The sequence below is a fragment of the Vigna angularis genome, chromosome 10, assembly GCF_016808095.1.
Source record: "Vigna angularis cultivar LongXiaoDou No.4 chromosome 10, ASM1680809v1, whole genome shotgun sequence".
In the NCBI taxonomy this organism is placed as follows: domain Eukaryota; kingdom Viridiplantae; phylum Streptophyta; class Magnoliopsida; order Fabales; family Fabaceae; genus Vigna; species Vigna angularis.
Window position 1 is genome coordinate 565,386 of NC_068979.1, and position 19,921 is coordinate 585,306.

General features: G+C 31.2%; 3 protein-coding genes across 6 annotated transcripts; 2 read left to right on the plus strand and 1 right to left on the minus strand.

The window, feature by feature from the left end:
* Window positions 1–932: 932 nt before the first annotated feature.
* LOC108319909 (probable membrane-associated kinase regulator 1) lies at window positions 933–2,746 on the minus strand. Its single transcript, XM_017551211.2, has one exon. It carries the CDS (start codon window positions 2,485–2,487, stop codon window positions 1,435–1,437), a length of 1,053 nt encoding a protein of 350 aa, XP_017406700.1. The 5' UTR covers window positions 2,488–2,746; the 3' UTR covers window positions 933–1,434.
* A 2,699-nt stretch (window positions 2,747–5,445) lies between these two features.
* On the plus strand, window positions 5,446–5,989 carry LOC108319910 (low temperature-induced protein lt101.2). The gene is made up of 2 exons (XM_017551212.2): window positions 5,446–5,646; window positions 5,851–5,989. Exons 1-2 carry the CDS (start codon window positions 5,566–5,568, stop codon window positions 5,932–5,934), a joined length of 165 nt encoding a protein of 54 aa, XP_017406701.1. The 5' UTR covers window positions 5,446–5,565; the 3' UTR covers window positions 5,935–5,989.
* Window positions 5,990–11,087: 5,098 nt separating this feature from the next.
* On the plus strand, window positions 11,088–18,484 carry LOC108319967 (cyclin-T1-4). Of its 4 annotated transcripts, none has more exons than XR_008245670.1 (7): window positions 11,088–11,242; window positions 11,628–12,188; window positions 12,347–12,428; window positions 13,086–13,220; window positions 13,543–13,718; window positions 16,988–17,346; window positions 17,602–17,739. XR_008245670.1 is itself a non-coding variant. In XM_017551294.2 (7 exons), exons 2-7 carry the CDS (start codon window positions 11,644–11,646, stop codon window positions 18,303–18,305), a joined length of 1,116 nt encoding a protein of 371 aa, XP_017406783.1. In that variant the 5' UTR covers window positions 11,089–11,242; window positions 11,628–11,643; the 3' UTR covers window positions 18,306–18,484. The 4 variants fall into 4 exon arrangements, 3 of the variants coding, with proteins under 3 accessions (XP_017406783.1, XP_052725483.1, XP_017406781.2); XM_017551294.2 differs by lacking the exon at window positions 16,988–17,346 and adding an exon at window positions 18,274–18,484 and having other exon boundaries at window positions 11,089–11,242; window positions 17,602–17,747; XM_052869523.1 differs by lacking the exon at window positions 16,988–17,346 and having other exon boundaries at window positions 11,089–11,242; window positions 17,602–17,909.
* Window positions 18,485–19,921: the final 1,437 nt, after the last annotated feature.

Here is a 19,921-nt window from a genome sequence, read left to right on the forward strand (position 1 = left end):
ATACTTGTAAAAGCGAGCTTTTCATCCAAGATTAATGTGTTAAATTTTCTTATTGTACACAATTAAGCATTAATGATACTTTCTCCTGTAATTGTATTCTACTCTAAAATTGTTTCCAATAAAAGGACCTTTTCATCCAAGATAAAAATAACTTTAAAATTAGTAATTCATTTCAATTAATGATAAAATTAAGAAATGCTGAGAGGTACCTAATTGAATTGTATTATATGGTTGTTTATCCTAAAATCTGCATATGGTGCAAAATAGAATACCATTATTTCATTTATTGGATGTCAGAACAACTTCAAATTTTAATTAATCATATACTAACATTAATTTGAAATAATGGTGAGGTTAACTTTCTTAAGTACTGAAAATGTATGGAGCACAATTCTATTTCAGTGTTGTTTATCATAAGGTGTCCCTAGGATACAAAATAAAATAATATTATTTTATTATTGAGTGCTATATAATAACTTCAATATTATACTAATACTGATTATCATCAATTCCCCTCAACAGTAAATTTTTCGTAAGTGTTAATTTAGATGGCCAAATACAACTTAGTATTTTTTTTCTCCGTTTCTCATTTTTTCATTACACTAATAGGGGTACCCAACATCCTTTCTTAATACATTAGACTTACTGCAATACAAAACTGATTTAAAGATTTAAGTATAATAAAACTTACTGAATTATTTTAAACTAAAAATTCTAAATATTGATGAATTGTTGAACAGATGGAAACTTGTACAGAAGCTTCCTACTTGCTTCTTTAAACAAAAATGTACATCTAATATAACTTCTTAATCACACCAGAGGGCTTGAATCTTCCTTTTAATTTACGCACATGCAGGATGAGACCGTATTTCAATGTAAGGTTGTTTTTATTAGTTTTATATACCTATACAGCAACTTGGATTTCGGGATAGAAATATGAAATTATTATTATGATGATGATGCTAGGTAATCGAAAATTATTTTGTGAAGGTAGCTAGCTCAGGTAACGTTACAAATGGAATCTCATCTCAATAAAACTCCAAGCCACATGGTGCCAATTTAGCTTTGCAGAGCAATTACTACCACTACAGCCAAGTCACTGTTACGCAATAAATTATACAGACCATAACTTTTCAAATTTCCAAGGCTACAATGGCAGTCAAATAATAACTTGTTCCCCTTTCCATGTTCATCTTTGTTGCCAAATTTAAATGGAACTCCCAAAATATAGTCACATGCAAATTTCTAACTTCACCCCACCGCAAATAAATACTTCAAGGTAAGAGAAAATATTTTCTGATTATTGACCAAACCTTGTGGTTAATTAATTCATCTGATGGAACATGGATTTTGAACATTGACAACGGAATGGAAAGAGCTTGGAAGAAAGAAACTGCATGGATTTGACTTGACTTTATTAGATTAGATTTAGATTTAGATTTCGTTACTGACCATTGTTTTGCTCTGAATCAAAGAGTTCTTGCAATGGGCTATGGCTCCTTGGATCGCGCTCTGCAACTCTTCCATAGAAGAAGTGTCTCCACAGTACATAGCAGCAGCAGCAGCACCTCGTTGAGAAAGAACACCGGAGTGATTGGGCGATGATCTCATGGAAGAAGGACAACTAGAAACACAGCTTCTTCTTCTTGGATATCTGAGATTTCCCGAGAAAGAATGAGAAAGAGCACTCACACTGTCTTTTCTCCCTGTCTTGGTACCTTCCGAGAGTTTGGTAGATCTCTCGGTCTTAGTTAAAAGAGAAAAAACAGAAGTCGTTGTTACTGCACTTGCACCCTCCGCCGTGTTTAACTGCCCGGACCTCTGCTGTTTCTGAGAGAGCTTCTCGTAGAGAGGCTTGACCTTCTTGAAATACTTCCTGATAACCTCCCTGGCGGTGACGCTCATCCGCTTCACCGAGGAGTTAGCAGAGGCACTGTCTAGGTCACGGGTTTTGGCTTGTAGGTTGTTTTCCTTGCGGAAAACGGAGGAGAATCTGGAGAAAAAGAACTTATGAGACTTCTTGGAGATGGAACAGGGGTGGTTGTTGCTGTTGTTACTGTTACCGGTACTGTTATTGAGGCGCTTGAACTCATCTTCCTCTGTTACGGAGCTAGGACGAGAAGAGTCGCAGTCGGGAAAAAGTGCAAGGTCGCTGGTGAAGGAGGAGTGAGAGTCGTTGGAGCTGCTGCCGGTAGAGTCGCGTGCGGCGGTGGAGGTGGAGGAGGTGCTGGCGGAGGAGAGGAGGAGCGTGCGGACCATGGAGATGCGCTGGGAGAGGTGGAGAGGGAGGAGTTGACCCTTGTAGAAGAGTTCATCGGCGGGGCAGAGTGCGGTGGAGGATTTGCGCGGTGAGATTGAGATTGTGAATTCGAAATCTGAAGACGAAGAAGAGGAGAATGAGTGAGAAGGTGATGAAGGAAGTGTGTATGATTTTGATTCTTTCCCTCTTCTTCTTCCCATCTCTGTTCTCTCATTCATGTATCTCATCTCTCAGTTTTGATTAACTCCATCACCCAAACTTGGAGAAAGGTCACAAAACTCCCATTTATAAGGTGTGTATTGTGATTAGTAAAACTAAGAGGTAATTAATTATGTTAATACATCATATAAGACAAGATTAGTTGATTCTTCTGATAGATTTGACAAACAAATGCCGCTTCTCTAGCACTGTAATAAAGGCCCGCGGACTGACTCACATGGGAGAGGTGGAGTTTGTGAAACGTTTTCAAATCCTAAGTTGGCCTTCTCATGTGTTTGCGACCTTTCTCATTGTACGTGTCACGTGCTTCAGGCGATAAACCAGGATGACCAAACACATGGGATTTTTTTTTTCTCTTCTTCACACTTATTACTATGTTCCCAATATTTATCACTTTTTTTAATTTTTATTTTGCATTAATAGTTCAATTAATAAAGTCGTACATTTCAAAAAAGAACTGTACAATAATTGAACCAAAATTCTTAAATTTTAACAATATTTACTAAATATATATTTCACGATCATATTCAACTCAATATATCATATATTTTTTTTATTTTACTTATGTAATTATGGACATTTGTACAATACTTGTTTCAAATGTTTTTATATTTTATCAATTAGAAATGTAGTTTTTCTTTTAACAATGAAATGACTCTTTAGGAAGTTTCTTAAATTGTATGTTTCTAGAGACAGCTTATTATTATTTAGTTCCTCATGTACATGAACAAAGTTTGGAAGGAGAAAGCTAAAAATCGTTCATGGGATGGTTTGGAGAAAGCCCTGAAGGTTTGGAACCATTGTTGAGTGATTGACAACAATGAGACAGACGACGACAGTGAACGAGTATGTTCAATACTTCAAGATATTAGCGGGTCGAACGAAGAGAGTGCCGGACGAACAGCTGTTAGGATATTTTCTTGCGGGATTGAAAGAGGATATCCGGAATCAAGTCCGACAGCATGACCCGCAGGAATGGATGGTGGCGATGCGAATCACAAGGGATGTTGAGGAGTTCCAGAGAGTTGTCGAACGATCCGAGGACAAGTGTTATAGCCCATGCCGATCGGGAGTGGCCGAATGGTCCGAGGCCAATCACCTAGGCCGATCAGGAACCGCCAAGAGTGAAGAATTCCAAGGAAGCGAAAAGGAGAGGACTGTTGGACCAGAACGGGAAAGAATCGTCGAATCTGAACGGGAGATGACAACCGGAACCGAACGATCTTACTGTTACAGTTATATTCCGAACGGTCTTACAGTCAAAACAATCTCCCAATCATTGGCCGAGCGGTCCGAGGCCATAGAAGACCAGTCGTCTGGGGGACGAACGAGCAGTGAGGTGAAAAAGTTCGAGGCTAAACGCTATAACCCAGGCCGATCGATTGTTGTCGAGTGGTCCGAGGCCTTGCGCAACAGCCCAGGCCGATCGGGAGTTGCCGAGTGGTTCGAGACTAATTACCCAGGCCGGTCGGGAGCCGCCAAGGGTGTGGGGTCAATACGGAAGATGCACGGTCCGATAGGGGACCGAACGGTATTGGCCATTAAAGGAGGAACGATAGCAGAACGAAGAGGAGAAGTAACTCTAGACGGGGAAGATCTGGCAGCAACTCTGTTCAGGGTTGTTAACGCGAGCCGAACGGTTGAATGCAGGGGAAGGAGCCGAACGACATAAAGATAGGGATAAGAGATCCGAACGGCATAACGAAAGGGAGAAGAAAGCCGAACGGTATAAAGATAAGGAGAAGAGAGCCGAACGATAAAGGAAGTTATTTTACAGGAAAAGATAAGAAGCTCCTCGCCTTCAAGGAAATAATACAAAGACGAAAATGGACCTCTCATTTTTATCTCTCAATTTGACCACCACCCAAGCCTCCAGACCGGAAGTTGCAGGTAGTGGCCAACGAGTTCTCTTTGTGTGATAAGACCATATCAAAATGCAATGGGTTCAAACTTCATTGTTCCAACCTTGAGGACAAGGTTGTTTTATAGTATGGTGTAATGATAGGATCAAGGTAAGAGGATAGAAGACGGGAAAACGAGAAAGTGGTTAGGAAAGACAGGATAGAAGATCTTATATAAATATAGTTCTATTTGTTAAAAAACAACTAGTCATTTTCTTTCGTATAAACAGGTCTTAGACCTTGTGAAGAAGGTTAGACTTCCGTAAGATGGAGGGAGATTATACTCCAAGATACTGATTACTTGTGTTTATGTGAATACAGATAATTTATTCTTTTCCAATCGTTTTCGTAGCTTAAAATACAGTTAACTTTGTATGAAAAGAATGTAAGTTTTTTGCTCTGAGGTACATATGTGTAAATATTCTAACATGAACAAGTAACTTAATTGTTTGTTTCTGGATAATATAAATGTATTGTTGAATCAATCAAATTTATTTTTCATATCAATTACTTTATGGTACAAAAGGTATACCATAAAATCAAATTCATACCTTTTACTATACTTTTCGTCATTGATTTATTAAATTCTTTTAAATTAAAATTTTGTATCATTATAATAATTATAACTTTTTCTATTAGTCTCACGTAATGTAAGGGTCCAAATTTAAAAAAGTTTATATATTTTTTTCACCGAATAAACCTACAAGAATTTAAATAAATGCTCTTTCTACTCTTCAATTTTCTTTTTAAAGACAAAACTATAAAAAAAATTTACCTTTCAAAAATGAACATGAATAATATTAAAACCCTGATAATATCATTCAAAATAATTAAAGATAGAAATATATATTACATTTTATTTTAATATATTTTAGAACGTATATATCACATAAATTTTCCTTTTATAATAAGATATCAGACAATCACATAGTAATGTATGCCTATTATAATATTTAATCTTTTATATAATTTTTCATTCCAGTAGCTAATGGAGATATAAACACCTGTTACTTCTATAACACACGTGTCATTTTGTGTGCTACAATTCTGCCACCGAAACCGTTCTTATTTTCTTCAACAACACACATTTCCTTGTAAGGATCTGATCTGATTGTATTTCCTCTTCCTCACTGATAACAACAAAGTTCAAGTAAGAGAGAAGCAGAGAGAATTAAAGTGGTGATTATGGGTTCTGAAACTTTTATTGAAGTGATATTAGCAATCCTTTTACCTCCAGTTGGTGTTTTCCTCCGTTATGGCTGTGGTGTATTCATCCTCTCCTTGTTTCTTGCTTCTTTATGTTTCTATAATTTTGTTTTATATTTGGGATTTGATGCTGATTAATTCTTGTTGTTTGATTGAATTGATTTATGTTTCTATTATTTTGTTTTATATTTAGGATTTGATGCTGATTAATTGTTGTTGTTTGATTGAATTGATTTATGTAATTTTGTTTTTGGGATAATGCAGATTGAATTTTGGATAGATCTGCTGCTGACTCTGCTCGGATACATTCCTGGGATCATATATGCCATATATGTACTGGTTGCATGATATGAATATTATTTCTCTTTTATTCATAATATAGCTTTTATTATGTGTTTCTACACTTATTTTTCGTTTCCAACATCGATGAGGTAGATACATAAGTAATTCGGAACATTAGTATAATTTACTTTCATTATAGTTTAGGATTTGAAATTGTCGGAACGTATTTAGTTTACTATTCCACTGGCTAACATTAAACATTTTGTTATAATTTGGAAAGTATTGTATCTAAATTCATGTTTTCCCATATAGAATTTGGATTACCCTTATTTAATATATTCAATTGAAATAATTAAAATTTAGTTAATCCACTGAACTAAGCAAATATGTTCTCCATTTTTTTTTTAAATTTTGGTTGAATTTTATTTAAACATTGAATAATATATATACTTCATGAATAGTTAAATGTATTAATTTATTTTTCTTGTAAATCATATTCAGTAGAAAACATATGTATGCAAGTTTTTTGTTTGGTGTGGTTTTAATGTAGGGATGAGGAAGTTTTAATTTTTCTACAACCCAGAAATATTGAGAAACACAAAAAAATTATATCAAAAAATGAAAGGTAAAAATATATTCATTATAAGGGTGCATAAGATTTTTCTCACCAAATGATTAACCCCAATGAACAATAAGCTTTAATAGAATTGTTGAGACAGTGTTATGACTTATCACCTTTATATATAACCATAAACAAATTTGTTATCTATCTTTTAAAAAATAAACATTAATTCTTTTCTGAATAATCCACCACCAAATATACAATTTTGGAAACACTCTAAAAATATATTTTCAAGTTAATTTGCCTTGTAAAACAAATTCACACTCTTCTAGAGACATCATCCAAAAAAAGTTAATGTTTTTAGAAATTAAAATTTCAGTATTTTTAATTTTTAAAATTTTGTAGAAACTAAAATTAGTTTTCAGTTTTATTTCTTTTTAATTGTCCCTTTCAGTTGTTTATTAATGTACTTTCTTGTCCACTTTTGAACAATTAAGTCAATAACTTGTATACCTATATTAATTACTCAAACTCTATGACTGAGTTATATTCATTAAGATAAAATATAATTTAAATACTTCATTTTAATCATAATAATGTTTAATGCGTAAATTGAGTATTTTTAATATTTTTAGATTATGTGGTATCAACTAATACACTCAAAATATGTTAACTTTTAATTCTCTTTAGTTGGTGTTTGTTCTCCTGTGAACTTTAAAACATTAGTTAATTTCTACTTCAAATGTAATTTCAAATTTATTTTAATGGGTGTGTCTTATTTGATCTCTCCATTCACAAAAAATAAATAAATCTAATTTTACTTCAAAATTTCTAATTTATATGATTAAAATCTGTTAACTTTATCTAAAATATTTTGAAATTCATTTTCTCCACTTATATTTTTAGTTTACTTATTAGGAACTAATAAAAACATCTGTCATGGAGTTACCTAAAAGTAATTGTGGGATGATCTGATCTTTATTCATTTAGAAATTAGCTGTTAAGACTAAAGGTGTAATTAAATGTAGGAAGATGATTCTAGATTCAGCCCTGGTTGTCCACAATGAAACATGCTGTAGAGTAGTAGTTTTTTTTTTTTTCAGATATGAAGGCCAATAATCAAATTAGTTTTGCGTGGGTGACTATGTTTGCGAAAGATGATAGCAGAAAAAACAATATATTTGGTAGCATTGCAGTATTTAAAATTTGCCTGGTCCTGCAAGAACAACATAGTTGGTTTGGTTTTGTAAACGTTGGACCCATTGCAGTTTCTTGTCACTGTTGTCAGTTGATTTTAATCGAATCTCAATCCATGGCGATGGAGGCATATGCATTCAGAGCAGGATTCTGCCATTAGTGGTGGGATGACACTGCCTTCGATGCTTTCTTCACAAGACAACCAGAGTCATTATAAAATAAAACTAGTATTATTGTGTAATTATTTGAATTTTGATAATTGTTTAGTTTAAATAAATTTGTATATCATTTTAGATATTTTATATAAATTTGAAATAAATATTAGTAAAACAAACTTCATTTATCTTTAATTATAAAATTAATTATAAAATACGAGTGGAGAAGTCATAGAAAATGAAAGAGTCATTATAGTGGGAAGAATCATATTGTGTCTGAAACTCTTAGATTCTAGTATTATAGGAATAAAGTTAAAATTACATTTAAAAATATTTTCAAGAACACTAAAATAAAAAATAAAACTTAGATAATTAATAACTGTACAATTGCGGGAAAGAAACCAAGTTTCATCTCAATGTTTTAATCAATATAATTTATCTTTATTATTATTCAAACTTTTATTTAAAATTGTCAAACTTTTATCTTGTATTATTACAAACTTAAATTATTACATACTAATGTTTTATCAAACTAAATAATTGTGAATACAACTTTGTTGTATTACAATCAAACTAGATAATGCGAAGAACTCAACAAATTTTTAACTAATTTTTTATATTTTTTTACGATGATCTAAAAGTTTTTGTTTAAGATTGAAGTTTTAAATTTTATGACTTTTCTAAATCAAAGCATTTAAGGAAAAATATTCACTACATGTGATTTAGAATATAAAAGTCTCCTTATAAACCTATAAATGACTAATATTTATTCACACTATAAAGGTAGTTCGGTTCTCATACATAATTACGAAAAATTACATTACTATGCGTTTGAAATATACGTCAAAAAATCTCTATACAAATCTTACAAATTCCAGTAATTAGTTATTCATAATATTAAAGAAAAATAGAATAAAGAAAAATATATTTAATTAACCAAAGATGTTGACAAATCTCACAAGGTGACTTACTTTCATCGGGTATGTGTTCAATTTTACATAAAAATCGTAATTGTTAATTGTCTAGAAAGACCATTATAAAAGATATATAATAGAAGAAGCCCTTTGGAAACAACCTCAGTTTGATTGGTCATCATTCTCAATTTCTGCAAAATATGCACGATCAAACAAACTTGTATATTAATAAGTATCAAATGGATTTTGAAATATGTTAGGAGTGGACTTTAAGTCTAATTCAACTTCACAAAACCAGCTTGTAGGATGAGAATTGCACCCACTTATAAACTATGAATTGACCTTATATTTAATCGAGGTGAGACTTCCAACAAATCTGATAAACTCTCTATTACATACTCATAAAGTTTATTATAATAAAAAAAATGATTTTTTTGACACACATAAATTTATTTGATATTATTCTTTTTTATTTTTTATTCTATTTTTTCTTAAAAAATAATAAAATTTTATTTTTATATAACCATTTTATTTTTTATTGTGTCAAAATGAATATAAAAGTGTATTATAGTATCATTCCTTTAATAAAAAAACCTAAACAAAAAAAATGAAAATAATGGAGTACTAAAAACTTTTCAAAGTTTAACATCACTCTAATGAAATCCATTCAATTTTGTCGTCCTTCACAATTACTTCATATAAATCTTTGAAGTTTGACCCTATAAAAGTTACCAAGAACCATCAAAATTAATTAGAATAAATCAAACTAATTTTCTAAAAACACATACGATCAAATTATGAAACCTTCTTTTATGAATCCAGCAAACTGTCACAATCATCCTGATTCAATTGCACAGGATGATGATCACACAACATTTTACGTGTGCTTTGAGCACTAATCACCCACAATCTCTTTGAAATAGAAAATAATTTGGAGCACAATGTATGTATGAAAAGATGATATTTACATATGAAATATAAAAATGTATGAAAAAAATGAGATTTACATATATTAGGTTCATCTAACATAAAAATCTTATCATGAAACATATGCCCAAATTAGACTTTACAAGCAACACAAAGTGACAAGTGTAGGGGTTTGAGAAACTGAAAAAAAAATAGTAGGTGAATAAAAAATAGAAATGTTATCATCTGTGACTTTTTGAAAAATGATATTTTGACATACTTTTTTTATAATTATTTAACACATTTTTTTACTTTTTTATTTTCTTTATTTTTGAAAAATATATAAGTTTATTTTTTATGACAAAATTACTCTTATATTATATATTAAATAAATATTAAAAAATGTCATCTTTTCATTACTCTTGTAACCTTTTATGAACAATAATAATATTTTAATAAGGTATTTGAAAGTTACATTCAAATGAGAATGTTATAAGTTTTCTATCACATGATTTCAATTTTTTTTAATTAAATATTTATATTTAAATAAATTTTGCTATACAAATATTATACTTATATTGTCAAAATGCAAACTTTTATAGTTTTAATAATATTATTATATTATAAAAGGTGCTAAGTTCAAATTAATTATTTTGGGCATCAGCTTATGGTTACATTTTGTCATTTCTTTTATTATGGATTATAATGATTTTTGTTAATTTAATCAGCTATTAATTTTTAAAATGTTAAACATCTTTATTCTATTTTTTCTAGTTAAAAATGTTTATCTACAAGAAATTCTTGTCACTATTATTAATTTTAAAAAAATATATCACTTATCACTTTCCTAATATTTATTTTTATTTCTATTAAAGAAATCAAAATCCTAGTACCAATCAATGAAAGGGGAAAGGGCAACTTTCTTCACAGGCATTCTTCTGTCACGTAAAAGTTATGAATATTCTTACTCCTGCAACTATAAATTCGTTATCTTTCGTGTGAGATATTGTTAACAAAATACTAGAATCTTTTTATGTTAGGATTTTATTGAAATTACCTTGCAAGTTTATTAATAAACTTTTTAATCTTAAATCTTCACTTTGTTTCTTTTTAACTATTAAGTTATTTTATTTTTAAAAAGATGATTGTTTATTAAATTAATCTTATTTTAATTTGTGTTTAAATTTGAATGAATCTTTCTAATTAAAATAAACATCTTTTACCAAATTAGACTAAAATTTGTAATTTTTCTTTCAAAATCCTAGTTGCAAGTTTCTAATTTTTCTGTTAGAATTCTACTACTGTTTTTACTCATCCTATAATTATTCCATATATCAATTAAAAAAAAATCTTAACAACAATATACAAAATTAATTTAAAAATAAATATTTTTTTTGGGAACATTACAATTAATTATTTCCAAAAGTAAAAAAGAAATAGTAATTAACTAAAAAAAACTAGCATTGGAAGTTAACTTGTTTTTTTATTTGAGTTGCCCTTCGTCTTCAAATTGCTAAGAGGCGCAGGGCAAGCTGTTCTTTGTTCAATCTCTCTTATTACTCTGAATTTTCATTCCAATTCCAATTTCCAAACTTTTATTTCGTAGTAATATTCTCAGATTTGTTCTTCTGCTCATTCAGGTACATCTTCACCCATTCTCATTTATGATCTTGGATTTTTTCCATTGTTTTTTCTTCACTTACATTCTACAAGATATGAACGGTGATAATATTTCCACCGTCTAATTCTACGATTTTTGGTCCTCTGTGCCATTTGATGCTTTCATTCAGGAATTTTATGTTATGAGTTTTGTGATATAAGATTGGGAAGACATATTGATGTTCAGTCTCTGAACTTTTTGTTTTCGGTCTGGACTCTAAATTATTGAAATTTCGTTGGTGGCATTATGGCATAGGAATGATGGAATCGGAATTTGATTCCAGAGGTCGCTTATTGTAGAATATAAGAAATATGAAGAGATTTGTAAAATGAAACCAGTCTTCATCAATAAACAGGTGATTATAGTGGTTTTGCAGGAATTATGTCTTTTGGAAGGAATTTGCAAGCACAAGGATATCAACATGGTGGTTATTGTCCCACCTTTGATGGAAACAACAACCATGGCAACCGGAAGCGAAGCAGGATCAACTATCATCATGGGAATTATGACATTCGTAATCACTACTGGGCAGAACATGGTTTCTTTGCTAATGTTCACAACTTTGATTACGGTAACTATGTTCAGCACGATGTTGTGCCTTCATCTTTGAAAAGGAGAAAACATTCAACTCCTAGTTGGGAAAACAACCAGAAACACTATCTTCCTTCCACTGTCCACAGCAATATTCCTACTACCTCCGTTAACTTTCAAGAACCTCCTTCAAGGTCCAATGTCGATGCTTCGATATCACCTATATGCAAGCTTGATTGTTCTATATTTGAAGATAAAGAGCCGGTGTTTATGTCAAGGGATGAGATTGATAGATGTTCTCCATCAAGAAAAGATGGTATTGATGTACTTCACGAGACACACTTGCGCTACTCCTACTGTGCCTTCATTCAAAATCTTGGGATGTGGCTTAACTTGTAAGATTCACATTGCAGGTCGCATACTTCGTGTTGTTTTTAAAACAACTAACATCATAAAATTACTGGATATATGTTTATGATATTATTACCTGCGGTTAAAAATTGATTATTTGTCTTATACCTGTGTAAAGTTTGTTTGATATGTTCCTTTGTAGGCCTCAAACTACCATTGGGACAGCCATGGTTCTGTGCCACCGTTTTTTTGTTCGAAGATCTCATGCTTGCCATGACAGATTTGTTAGTCTAATTACCCTCTAGCTTTGAGTACCTGCTTCATTTCTTACTAATTGCTTCACGATCACAGAAAAACTACAATGTTAATGGAATTTGTCATACTTCGAGAAGTGCACAAGTTTTATCATGGATTTTCTTTTGAAAGTATGGATAAGAGAAATATAATACAACACGGACACAGGAATTGACAAATTTTAGATAAGACATGACTAGAATGTGGTACAACATATAAAATTAGTATCAAATTAGCATCAAAGAACACATTTTTAATTGCAGGAAAGAATTTAAGACTCAAGTTATTATTGGTTAATAAGATTCCATCATACATTTATTTTAGAGAAATGCCATCATCTAAATATTTACTGTAGTATTTCAATTCGTATTTGTATAAAAAATATTTTTTTCCAAACTGTCATTAGTAGTATAAGACTTATTTGATAGAATGAGTAATATTTTTTTTTGTAAAAAATTATATAGCAGAAGACACTCTTATAAATTGAAAAAAAGTTCAGATAGAAAATATTCTGATGGGATAATTTCCATGAAATATTTTATATTATTTATTTAATCTAAACAAATATGCATTGACATTTGTTTTTCCAAGTTGCGACTCTATGGTCAATATATGGTTTGATTAATTTTGATTGTGTTCTGCCACAGTTAATTTCTACTGCTGCCCTTTTTCTTGCTGGAAAGTCAGAGGATACACCATGCCCTTTGAATAGTGTGTTGCGAGCATCCAGTGAAATCTTATATAAAAAAGATTTTACTTTGCTGTGTTATCTGCTTCCTCTTGTGAGTAGACTTCAAAATATGCACATTTTCTCACTTCTTTTGGTAACATGCTGGTAGGAGACAAAGGAAAAATAATTACAATCTTTATGAATTTCATGTGAATATATCATTTACGTCTGTTACTCATGGATATGATTGCTGATCTTCAATAAAATTTTAGAGGCATAGTGTGTCATTTAAGCAGCATGTTACTTCAAGTCAGTCAACATTTTTCTTGGAGGCTTCTAAAATAATCTCCATTACGAAAGAATCTTGGGTAGGTTCTTCCTTGAAATAAGTTTAGGCTTAGTTTTCACTCATGTTGACTTGATTTGTTTTTCAGGATTGGTTTGAAAAGTATCATGACCGGGTGCTTGAGGCTGAGCTATTGCTGCTTACTACTCTAAATTTTGAACTCAATGTGCAGCATCCATATGCACCTCTTACATCTATCCTTGACAAATTAGGCCCATCAAAGACCATTTTGGTGAATCTGGCATTGAACTTGATCAGCAAAGGGTGAGTTTTCATATTTGTTAGTCGTATACTTTCTGCAATCGCAGAAGTATGTTTGCTTGTCTGCTCATTTTGTGAACCAAGAACGTACTGTTACTAATGGGTTATCTGTGCCCAAGCCAACAATCAAATTCAAGTGTCATTTATTTGAGCGGCAAGCATCTCAAACTTGTCCACGTATATTCCCTGTTCCATACTGGAAAAATCCCTTTGATTTCAAGAACAGGTTCCCTGTATGATGATTACCATATTAGTCAAAAGGAGCTCATCTGAGCCTTTCCCCGTCCAATTCTTGTTCTGCCTCATTCATCAGCTTGAGCAAAGCCATGTCATTCCCTCAATCTCTCCATCCATATTTTTGCCAGTCGTAGTAACAGCTTTTGTGGTGTCTCTTGCACAACAAAATACATTTCTGCGCAGGAAGGCGGAAGTTCAACTTACCAAGAGCAACAGGTATTTGGAGCAATCATTGATGACACCTGAGCTGACTGATGAGGAATACAAATTATTCTGTTGGCACTATAATCCTTGTGAAACCTTGAAATGTATGCCAGAGGACTTCCTAATATCCTCAATGCTGGTCAGCAAGGAACCCAGCTTAGCTGAGTGATCATTGAGCTGTACCTTATGTTCCTTCTGTGTCAAATAATGATTATGACCAGTACTTCCTCCTGATTGAGAGTGTATTCAACAGTTGTCACATGAGTGTCTAAAGTGTCAATTCATTGAGAATCCATACAAGTTTGCACACAATAGATTCTCCCTCACAGCTGCATCTTAATGAAAACACCAAATTATAGGATCAGACGGTATCTAGCTGGGAGAATATATTTTATTGATGAAAAGAAAAGAGAAATTAGGGAAAATAAAGAGCTCCGTGCTATGGAGATACATAGCCCAAGTTGTAAGCCACAAATACAGATGACCCGATCCTATGTGACTCCCCTTATACATCAATTCTCTTCAGTAACAAACTACTCTCCAGGACTGTTTTTTCTCTCCTTTTTAAGCCATAAGCCTAATAGACTTGCTGGATTTTGGGTGCAGATAACCCATCAAATACGTATAGACCTCCATTTCCTTCAGTCTGTTTTGGTTTGCATGTGTATGTATTGTTTCAACCCGATGTCCTCTTTAGACACCATTTTTATTGGTTTGAGTTGGTTCGAATAATGATGTAACACATAGCAATTGCCTGAAAAACATAATGGATATTTTCTTGATGACGAATTTGGATAACCTTTTGCTCAAGTACTTCTTACCAAATATAATTGGAAAGAAAATGAAATTAACTTCACAATAAACATCGTATGTTAGAATTTATTTATGCATATGCTTACTTGTAAAACTTCTCTTATGTTAGTTTCTCCAAAAATCTACTTTTAATTTCTACATAAACTAATTACAGAGAAGTTTATTTGTTTTTTCCTTTTTGTTTTCTTCTTTTAAAAATGCTTACGGATAATTTTATCCAAATAAGTTTTAAGAAACTTTTCTTTTGGCAGCCCAAGATAGCTACTACTATTCCTCTGACAAACCCTCCACGCTTTGTGGGTTCGTTATTCTGATAACTTCAGCCAAATAGGTTACCTTTTTTATGAGAAAATAATATCTTTTTAATGAGGTCAAATAGGTTGTCTTTGCACTTTAAATATAATAAACAGAAGAAAAAATGAAAGCATATAATTTTTCAAAATGGTACCTTGGAGATTATCTCCGCTTTACTGGAGTAATGTTTCATGTATACACCCTTCCCTAGCCCCTACTATGGGAGTCTCATGTACTGGGTTGCTTTCTATGTTTCCTCCTCTGGTCTTAGTTTTTTGTTTATTTCTTTCAACCTGCTTTGTTAAATGATTAGTTGATTTTTACGAAACTATTTTTTGAGTTTGAATATGCTGATAAAATCCTCTTGTTTTAAACTGTTTCCTTTATTATTTTGGAGGGTTCATCTTTGAGTTTGTGCAAGGTGTCTCTATCGCCTTCATTTTTAGCCACGTTGAATTTTTGGTTACTCACTCGGATTATTTCCTTCTCAAGGGTGTTTTACGTTTGGATAATATATGTTGAAACATTTGAGAATTTCATTTTTGATTTAGACCTGACTATTTTTTTAGCACACTTTGATACCCTGTTCTTGTTAATGTCGGCTTTTGGATTTTCTATCTGATCAAAACATGTAATCTCACTGTTTTTTGACATTAAGACTATTCATTAAGATTATTATGGAAATGCGCATTTGAAGGTGTAACTGGCCATCATTTGCAATAGTACATGGGATTAACTTAAGTGTCACCCAGAACCTATAATTTCACCTTCTTTGAGCAATAAGCTTTTAGTTTAATGTTATCGTGGGATTAACTTTCAATAGTTGGGCAATTGTTGTCCATGGTTTTGATTAAATCTACTTTAGATGAACCCAGGCTGCTGCAGGAAGTATGCCCATGGTTTTGATTAAATCTTACTTTAGATGAACCCGGGCTGGTGCTGAAAGTATTTATGTTGAAAACCTTAAATGGAGAGCTGTTAGGTTATACGTATACATATTACCTTTGCATTCTAAAAGCCTAAATTCCTAACACTACCAATTAAGGAAATTTGTCAGGTTGTTGTTATAACTGACATGGTGAGTTAGACAAACTTCTGCAGGCTGTATATAGTTGCTGTAAACATAAGCTCGTCACTTCTACAAATTCAGTATAATCAATACAAAATTACCCTCTTTATATTTTTCTCTGTTCATCCCTTAATATGATTTCGAGAGTTCTTGGATCCTTAGCCATGGCTTTCGAAAACCATCCTCCTATTCCGGCCCTAATTTTTCATGAAATACATGTAATGTTCACAATGAGATGTCCATTTCCTTATAAATCTGGAAATGCATGTTGCAGCCAACTTATCTTATTTACGTTTTATTTTTCACTTTAACTTCCACAATTCACGATTCACATTGTAGATTTGGAGTTTGTTTTGAAGATGTTGTCCCGTTCTTCTTTCATTTTTCACACTGTTTCACATCTTGCTATTTGTAATGTACATTGAAGCTTTAGTGACTTAAGTTGTCAAGGAAGGTTCCATTCCGGAGTTGGATTTTATCTTTTTATATTAATTTCTATCTTGAGATTACTCAGAGGTAAACTTTATCATGAATATTTTCTAATCTACTTTGCTTTCGGTTGGGAAAGGATAAATCAAATTCTCCTTCCTTTTTTTGATGTTCTGAATTGTGTAATCTGGCTTAAACTTACAATTTGCACCTACAATATGGACAGTGGTAGATGATTTAGTGAGTTAATCAGTAGTGCAGAATAGGATGCATTCATCACAAGCATTCTGATTCCCATATTAGCAAGGCTGTCCAGATCCAAATGTAGAGCAGAAGATGTTGCATTGGCATATTACCTTTGAATGATTCAATTGTTTGCAACGTGCAGCACCCTGTGTATGCATTCTGATTTTAATTACATAGATTTCTGGAGTTTAAAGCCCCTACAGCATGTTTGGCCTGGAAATCTGAATAATTCTCTAAATGAGTATAAGATAATGCTATAGTTGGGTACTCTATCAGCAATTGTGCAGAGATTCTTGGAATAATATTCTTCGTGAGTTGCTGCCTTGTTGGTAAGGAAAAGTAAGTAAATTTGTGTTTTGCAGTTGGAATCAATGTTCAATTTTGTACGTCTTATCTAACTTTTGTTTCTTATTTCAATAGTTTGCATGATCTCAGATATGGTGAAAACATGTGTGAAAAGTTTTACAAGAATATTCTGTTCTTATTGCTTCTGATAGTTTACTATTTGCATATCTCTGAATGTATGTTAAGAAATGTTTGCAGAACGCAGGTGTCTAGTGTGATTTTCTGAAGCTGAAAAATGTTGTTTTGCAGTCTTCAGAGCTCTCTATGGCTTCAGTATAAACCCCACCATATTGCTGCTGGAGCTGCGTATCTTGCTTCAAAGTTTCTGAAAATTGATCTTACCGCTAACCACAATATATGGCAGGAGTTTGGGGCAACACCATCCATTATACGGGGTACTTTGCAACCTCTTCCCCCTTCCTTCCTTCTCTCCCTTTTCTAATATCGTTAATTTATACTGTTTTGATTTCTAAAGTTGTTCATCAGTAATGGATAAGTGGAGTGTGGTTGATTTTCGCGAGAGGAGAAGGAGCAATTTCGTCACTATATTGCAGCAATTGATTTTTTTTGAAATAACAGTGTCTGATGTCATGTTAATCTCTTTCTTAATTCACTGTTTCTTTTAATAATTTGGTTTAATCTAATCACTTGAAACCTGAAATCTAAAATGTAGGTTTGTACTTTGTAGCTTTTCAAAAGGGTGGTGTTAGAAATCTGATTGGACTTCCATATTTTAGATTAATGTATAAATTTCCAAAATTATGACAGGAATTTCCCATATTCAACGGTAGTTATTAGACGGAATAAAGTGCTAGAACCACTTAAGTTAACAGTCATGCCAAATCATTTTGTCAAAAAATTCTGGGTGAAGTTATGATTAGGCATGCTTATTAGTTAACAGTGTTTCTCACTTTTGTGCAGATATCTCGCAGCAACTAATGGAACTCGTTTAAATTTATAAAGGAAATGGTTATAGTGGCTTTCATGTACAGAGTAGAGTATGGTGCTGTGTTGTGTTTCAAAAGAATGTCTATGAAGGAAACCATCATAAAATGTCTCTACTGTTTATGTTCAACATGAATATGTGGTCCATCCTGTGTAATTTAGTTGATTTGTCGATAGCCTGTGCATATACCAAGTTAGTTACCAACAACGTTGTCAATGTCACTGCACTGTTTGCAATCATGCATACCAAAATTCTTAAATTTGAAAGTACACAAGTTATGTTCCTAAATTAAACTTTTATCCTGCGGAAAACTAGTGAAATTCTTTTTCAAATTAACCAAAATGAATAAATTTTAAAATGTTTACAAAATGAGATAATCAGATTGCTGAAGGACAATTTCAAGAGGAAAATGTATTTTGAAAGCTACCATTACGTTTTACAATACTGATGATTAATATACACGATTTTAGTTTTTCTATCTTTTTATTTATATTTATTTTATTTTTACATTTACAGGGATTTATATTGTTAATTAGTTGTCTATTATATATTATCTATGTAAAAGTTAAACAAAATTCAATATCTCTTATAATATAATAAAAAAAGACCTTAAAGATGGTACATTTCTATACATGTTTATTTTCTTGATAAATGTTTTAATGGTTAGCTTTTTTGTCATTTGATATTTTTATGATATTGATTATTTTTTTTCTTTTATGATATTTCATTTCTTAGTCAATTATAAAATCAAATTTAAAAAATATATTTTAATTTTATTTTGTAAAATACAATCATTTAAAAATAATAATAATAATTTTATCTTAAGAAAAACTATTAACAATAAAATATTTATATTAAGTTATAATATATATATATATATATATATATATATATTTTCAATCAATATAATTCATCATTATTAAAAAAATAGAATATCTTACGTTAATTTATTTAAAATATATACTATAATCCATATTACATTCTTAAAAATTATTTTTAAAGTAAGTTGATTTTTAAAATAAATAAATGAGTAGTGTTTTAAACGTGTGTACACGCATTTTAATTTATTAAAAACTTTTTGGGACATATTTGCAACATATTTATTATGGTAAAGAATGACTAGTATTTAGAAGAATTTAAAATATATGTGAGATAATTATGTTCGTACACAAAAATTAAATAATTATACTAATATATATTAAATGAGTCTATATATATAAAAAATATTAGAGGAGTCATATTGTTTATTAATCAAACGAATATAAAAAATATATATTAAATGAGTATTAAAATATATATTAGACAAATCTATTTATTATAAATAGGTTAGCATAAAAAAAATTAAACAAATTTAATAATATAAGTCTATTCATATATAAATATAACAAAATAAATTAAATAAATTATTTAATTAATTAATTAAATAAATAACAAAAAAAATAAAAAAGAATGTATCAAAACACTTGTTAAACAAGTCTAGTATATATCTATTAGCATAATAAAACATATAAATAAATATTAATCTGAGTATAAGCATGAATTTAAAACTAGTTTTAGAACAAAAGCAAAGCAAAGATCAAGCAATCAACCACAAGATAATTAAGTTTATTGATAAGGGTAAAA

Bases quoted from the DNA above. Each gene is read 5' to 3' on its own strand.
- LOC108319909 (XM_017551211.2), bottom strand. From the start codon at position 2,487: ATGAGATACATGAATGAGAGAACAGAGATGGGAAGAAGAAGAGGGAAA.
- LOC108319910 (XM_017551212.2), top strand. From the start codon at position 5,566: ATGGGTTCTGAAACTTTTATTGAAGTGATATTAGCAATCCTTTTACCT. The intron at 5,647-5,850 runs GTATTCATCCTC...GGGATAATGCAG, and splicing joins TCCTCCGTTATGGCTGTGGT to ATTGAATTTTGGATAGATCT.
- LOC108319967 (XM_052869523.1), top strand. From the start codon at position 11,644: ATGTCTTTTGGAAGGAATTTGCAAGCACAAGGATATCAACATGGTGGT. The intron at 12,189-12,346 runs GTAAGATTCACA...GTTCCTTTGTAG, and splicing joins CTTGGGATGTGGCTTAACTT to GCCTCAAACTACCATTGGGA. The intron at 12,429-13,085 runs GTTAGTCTAATT...GTTCTGCCACAG, and splicing joins ATGCTTGCCATGACAGATTT to TTAATTTCTACTGCTGCCCT.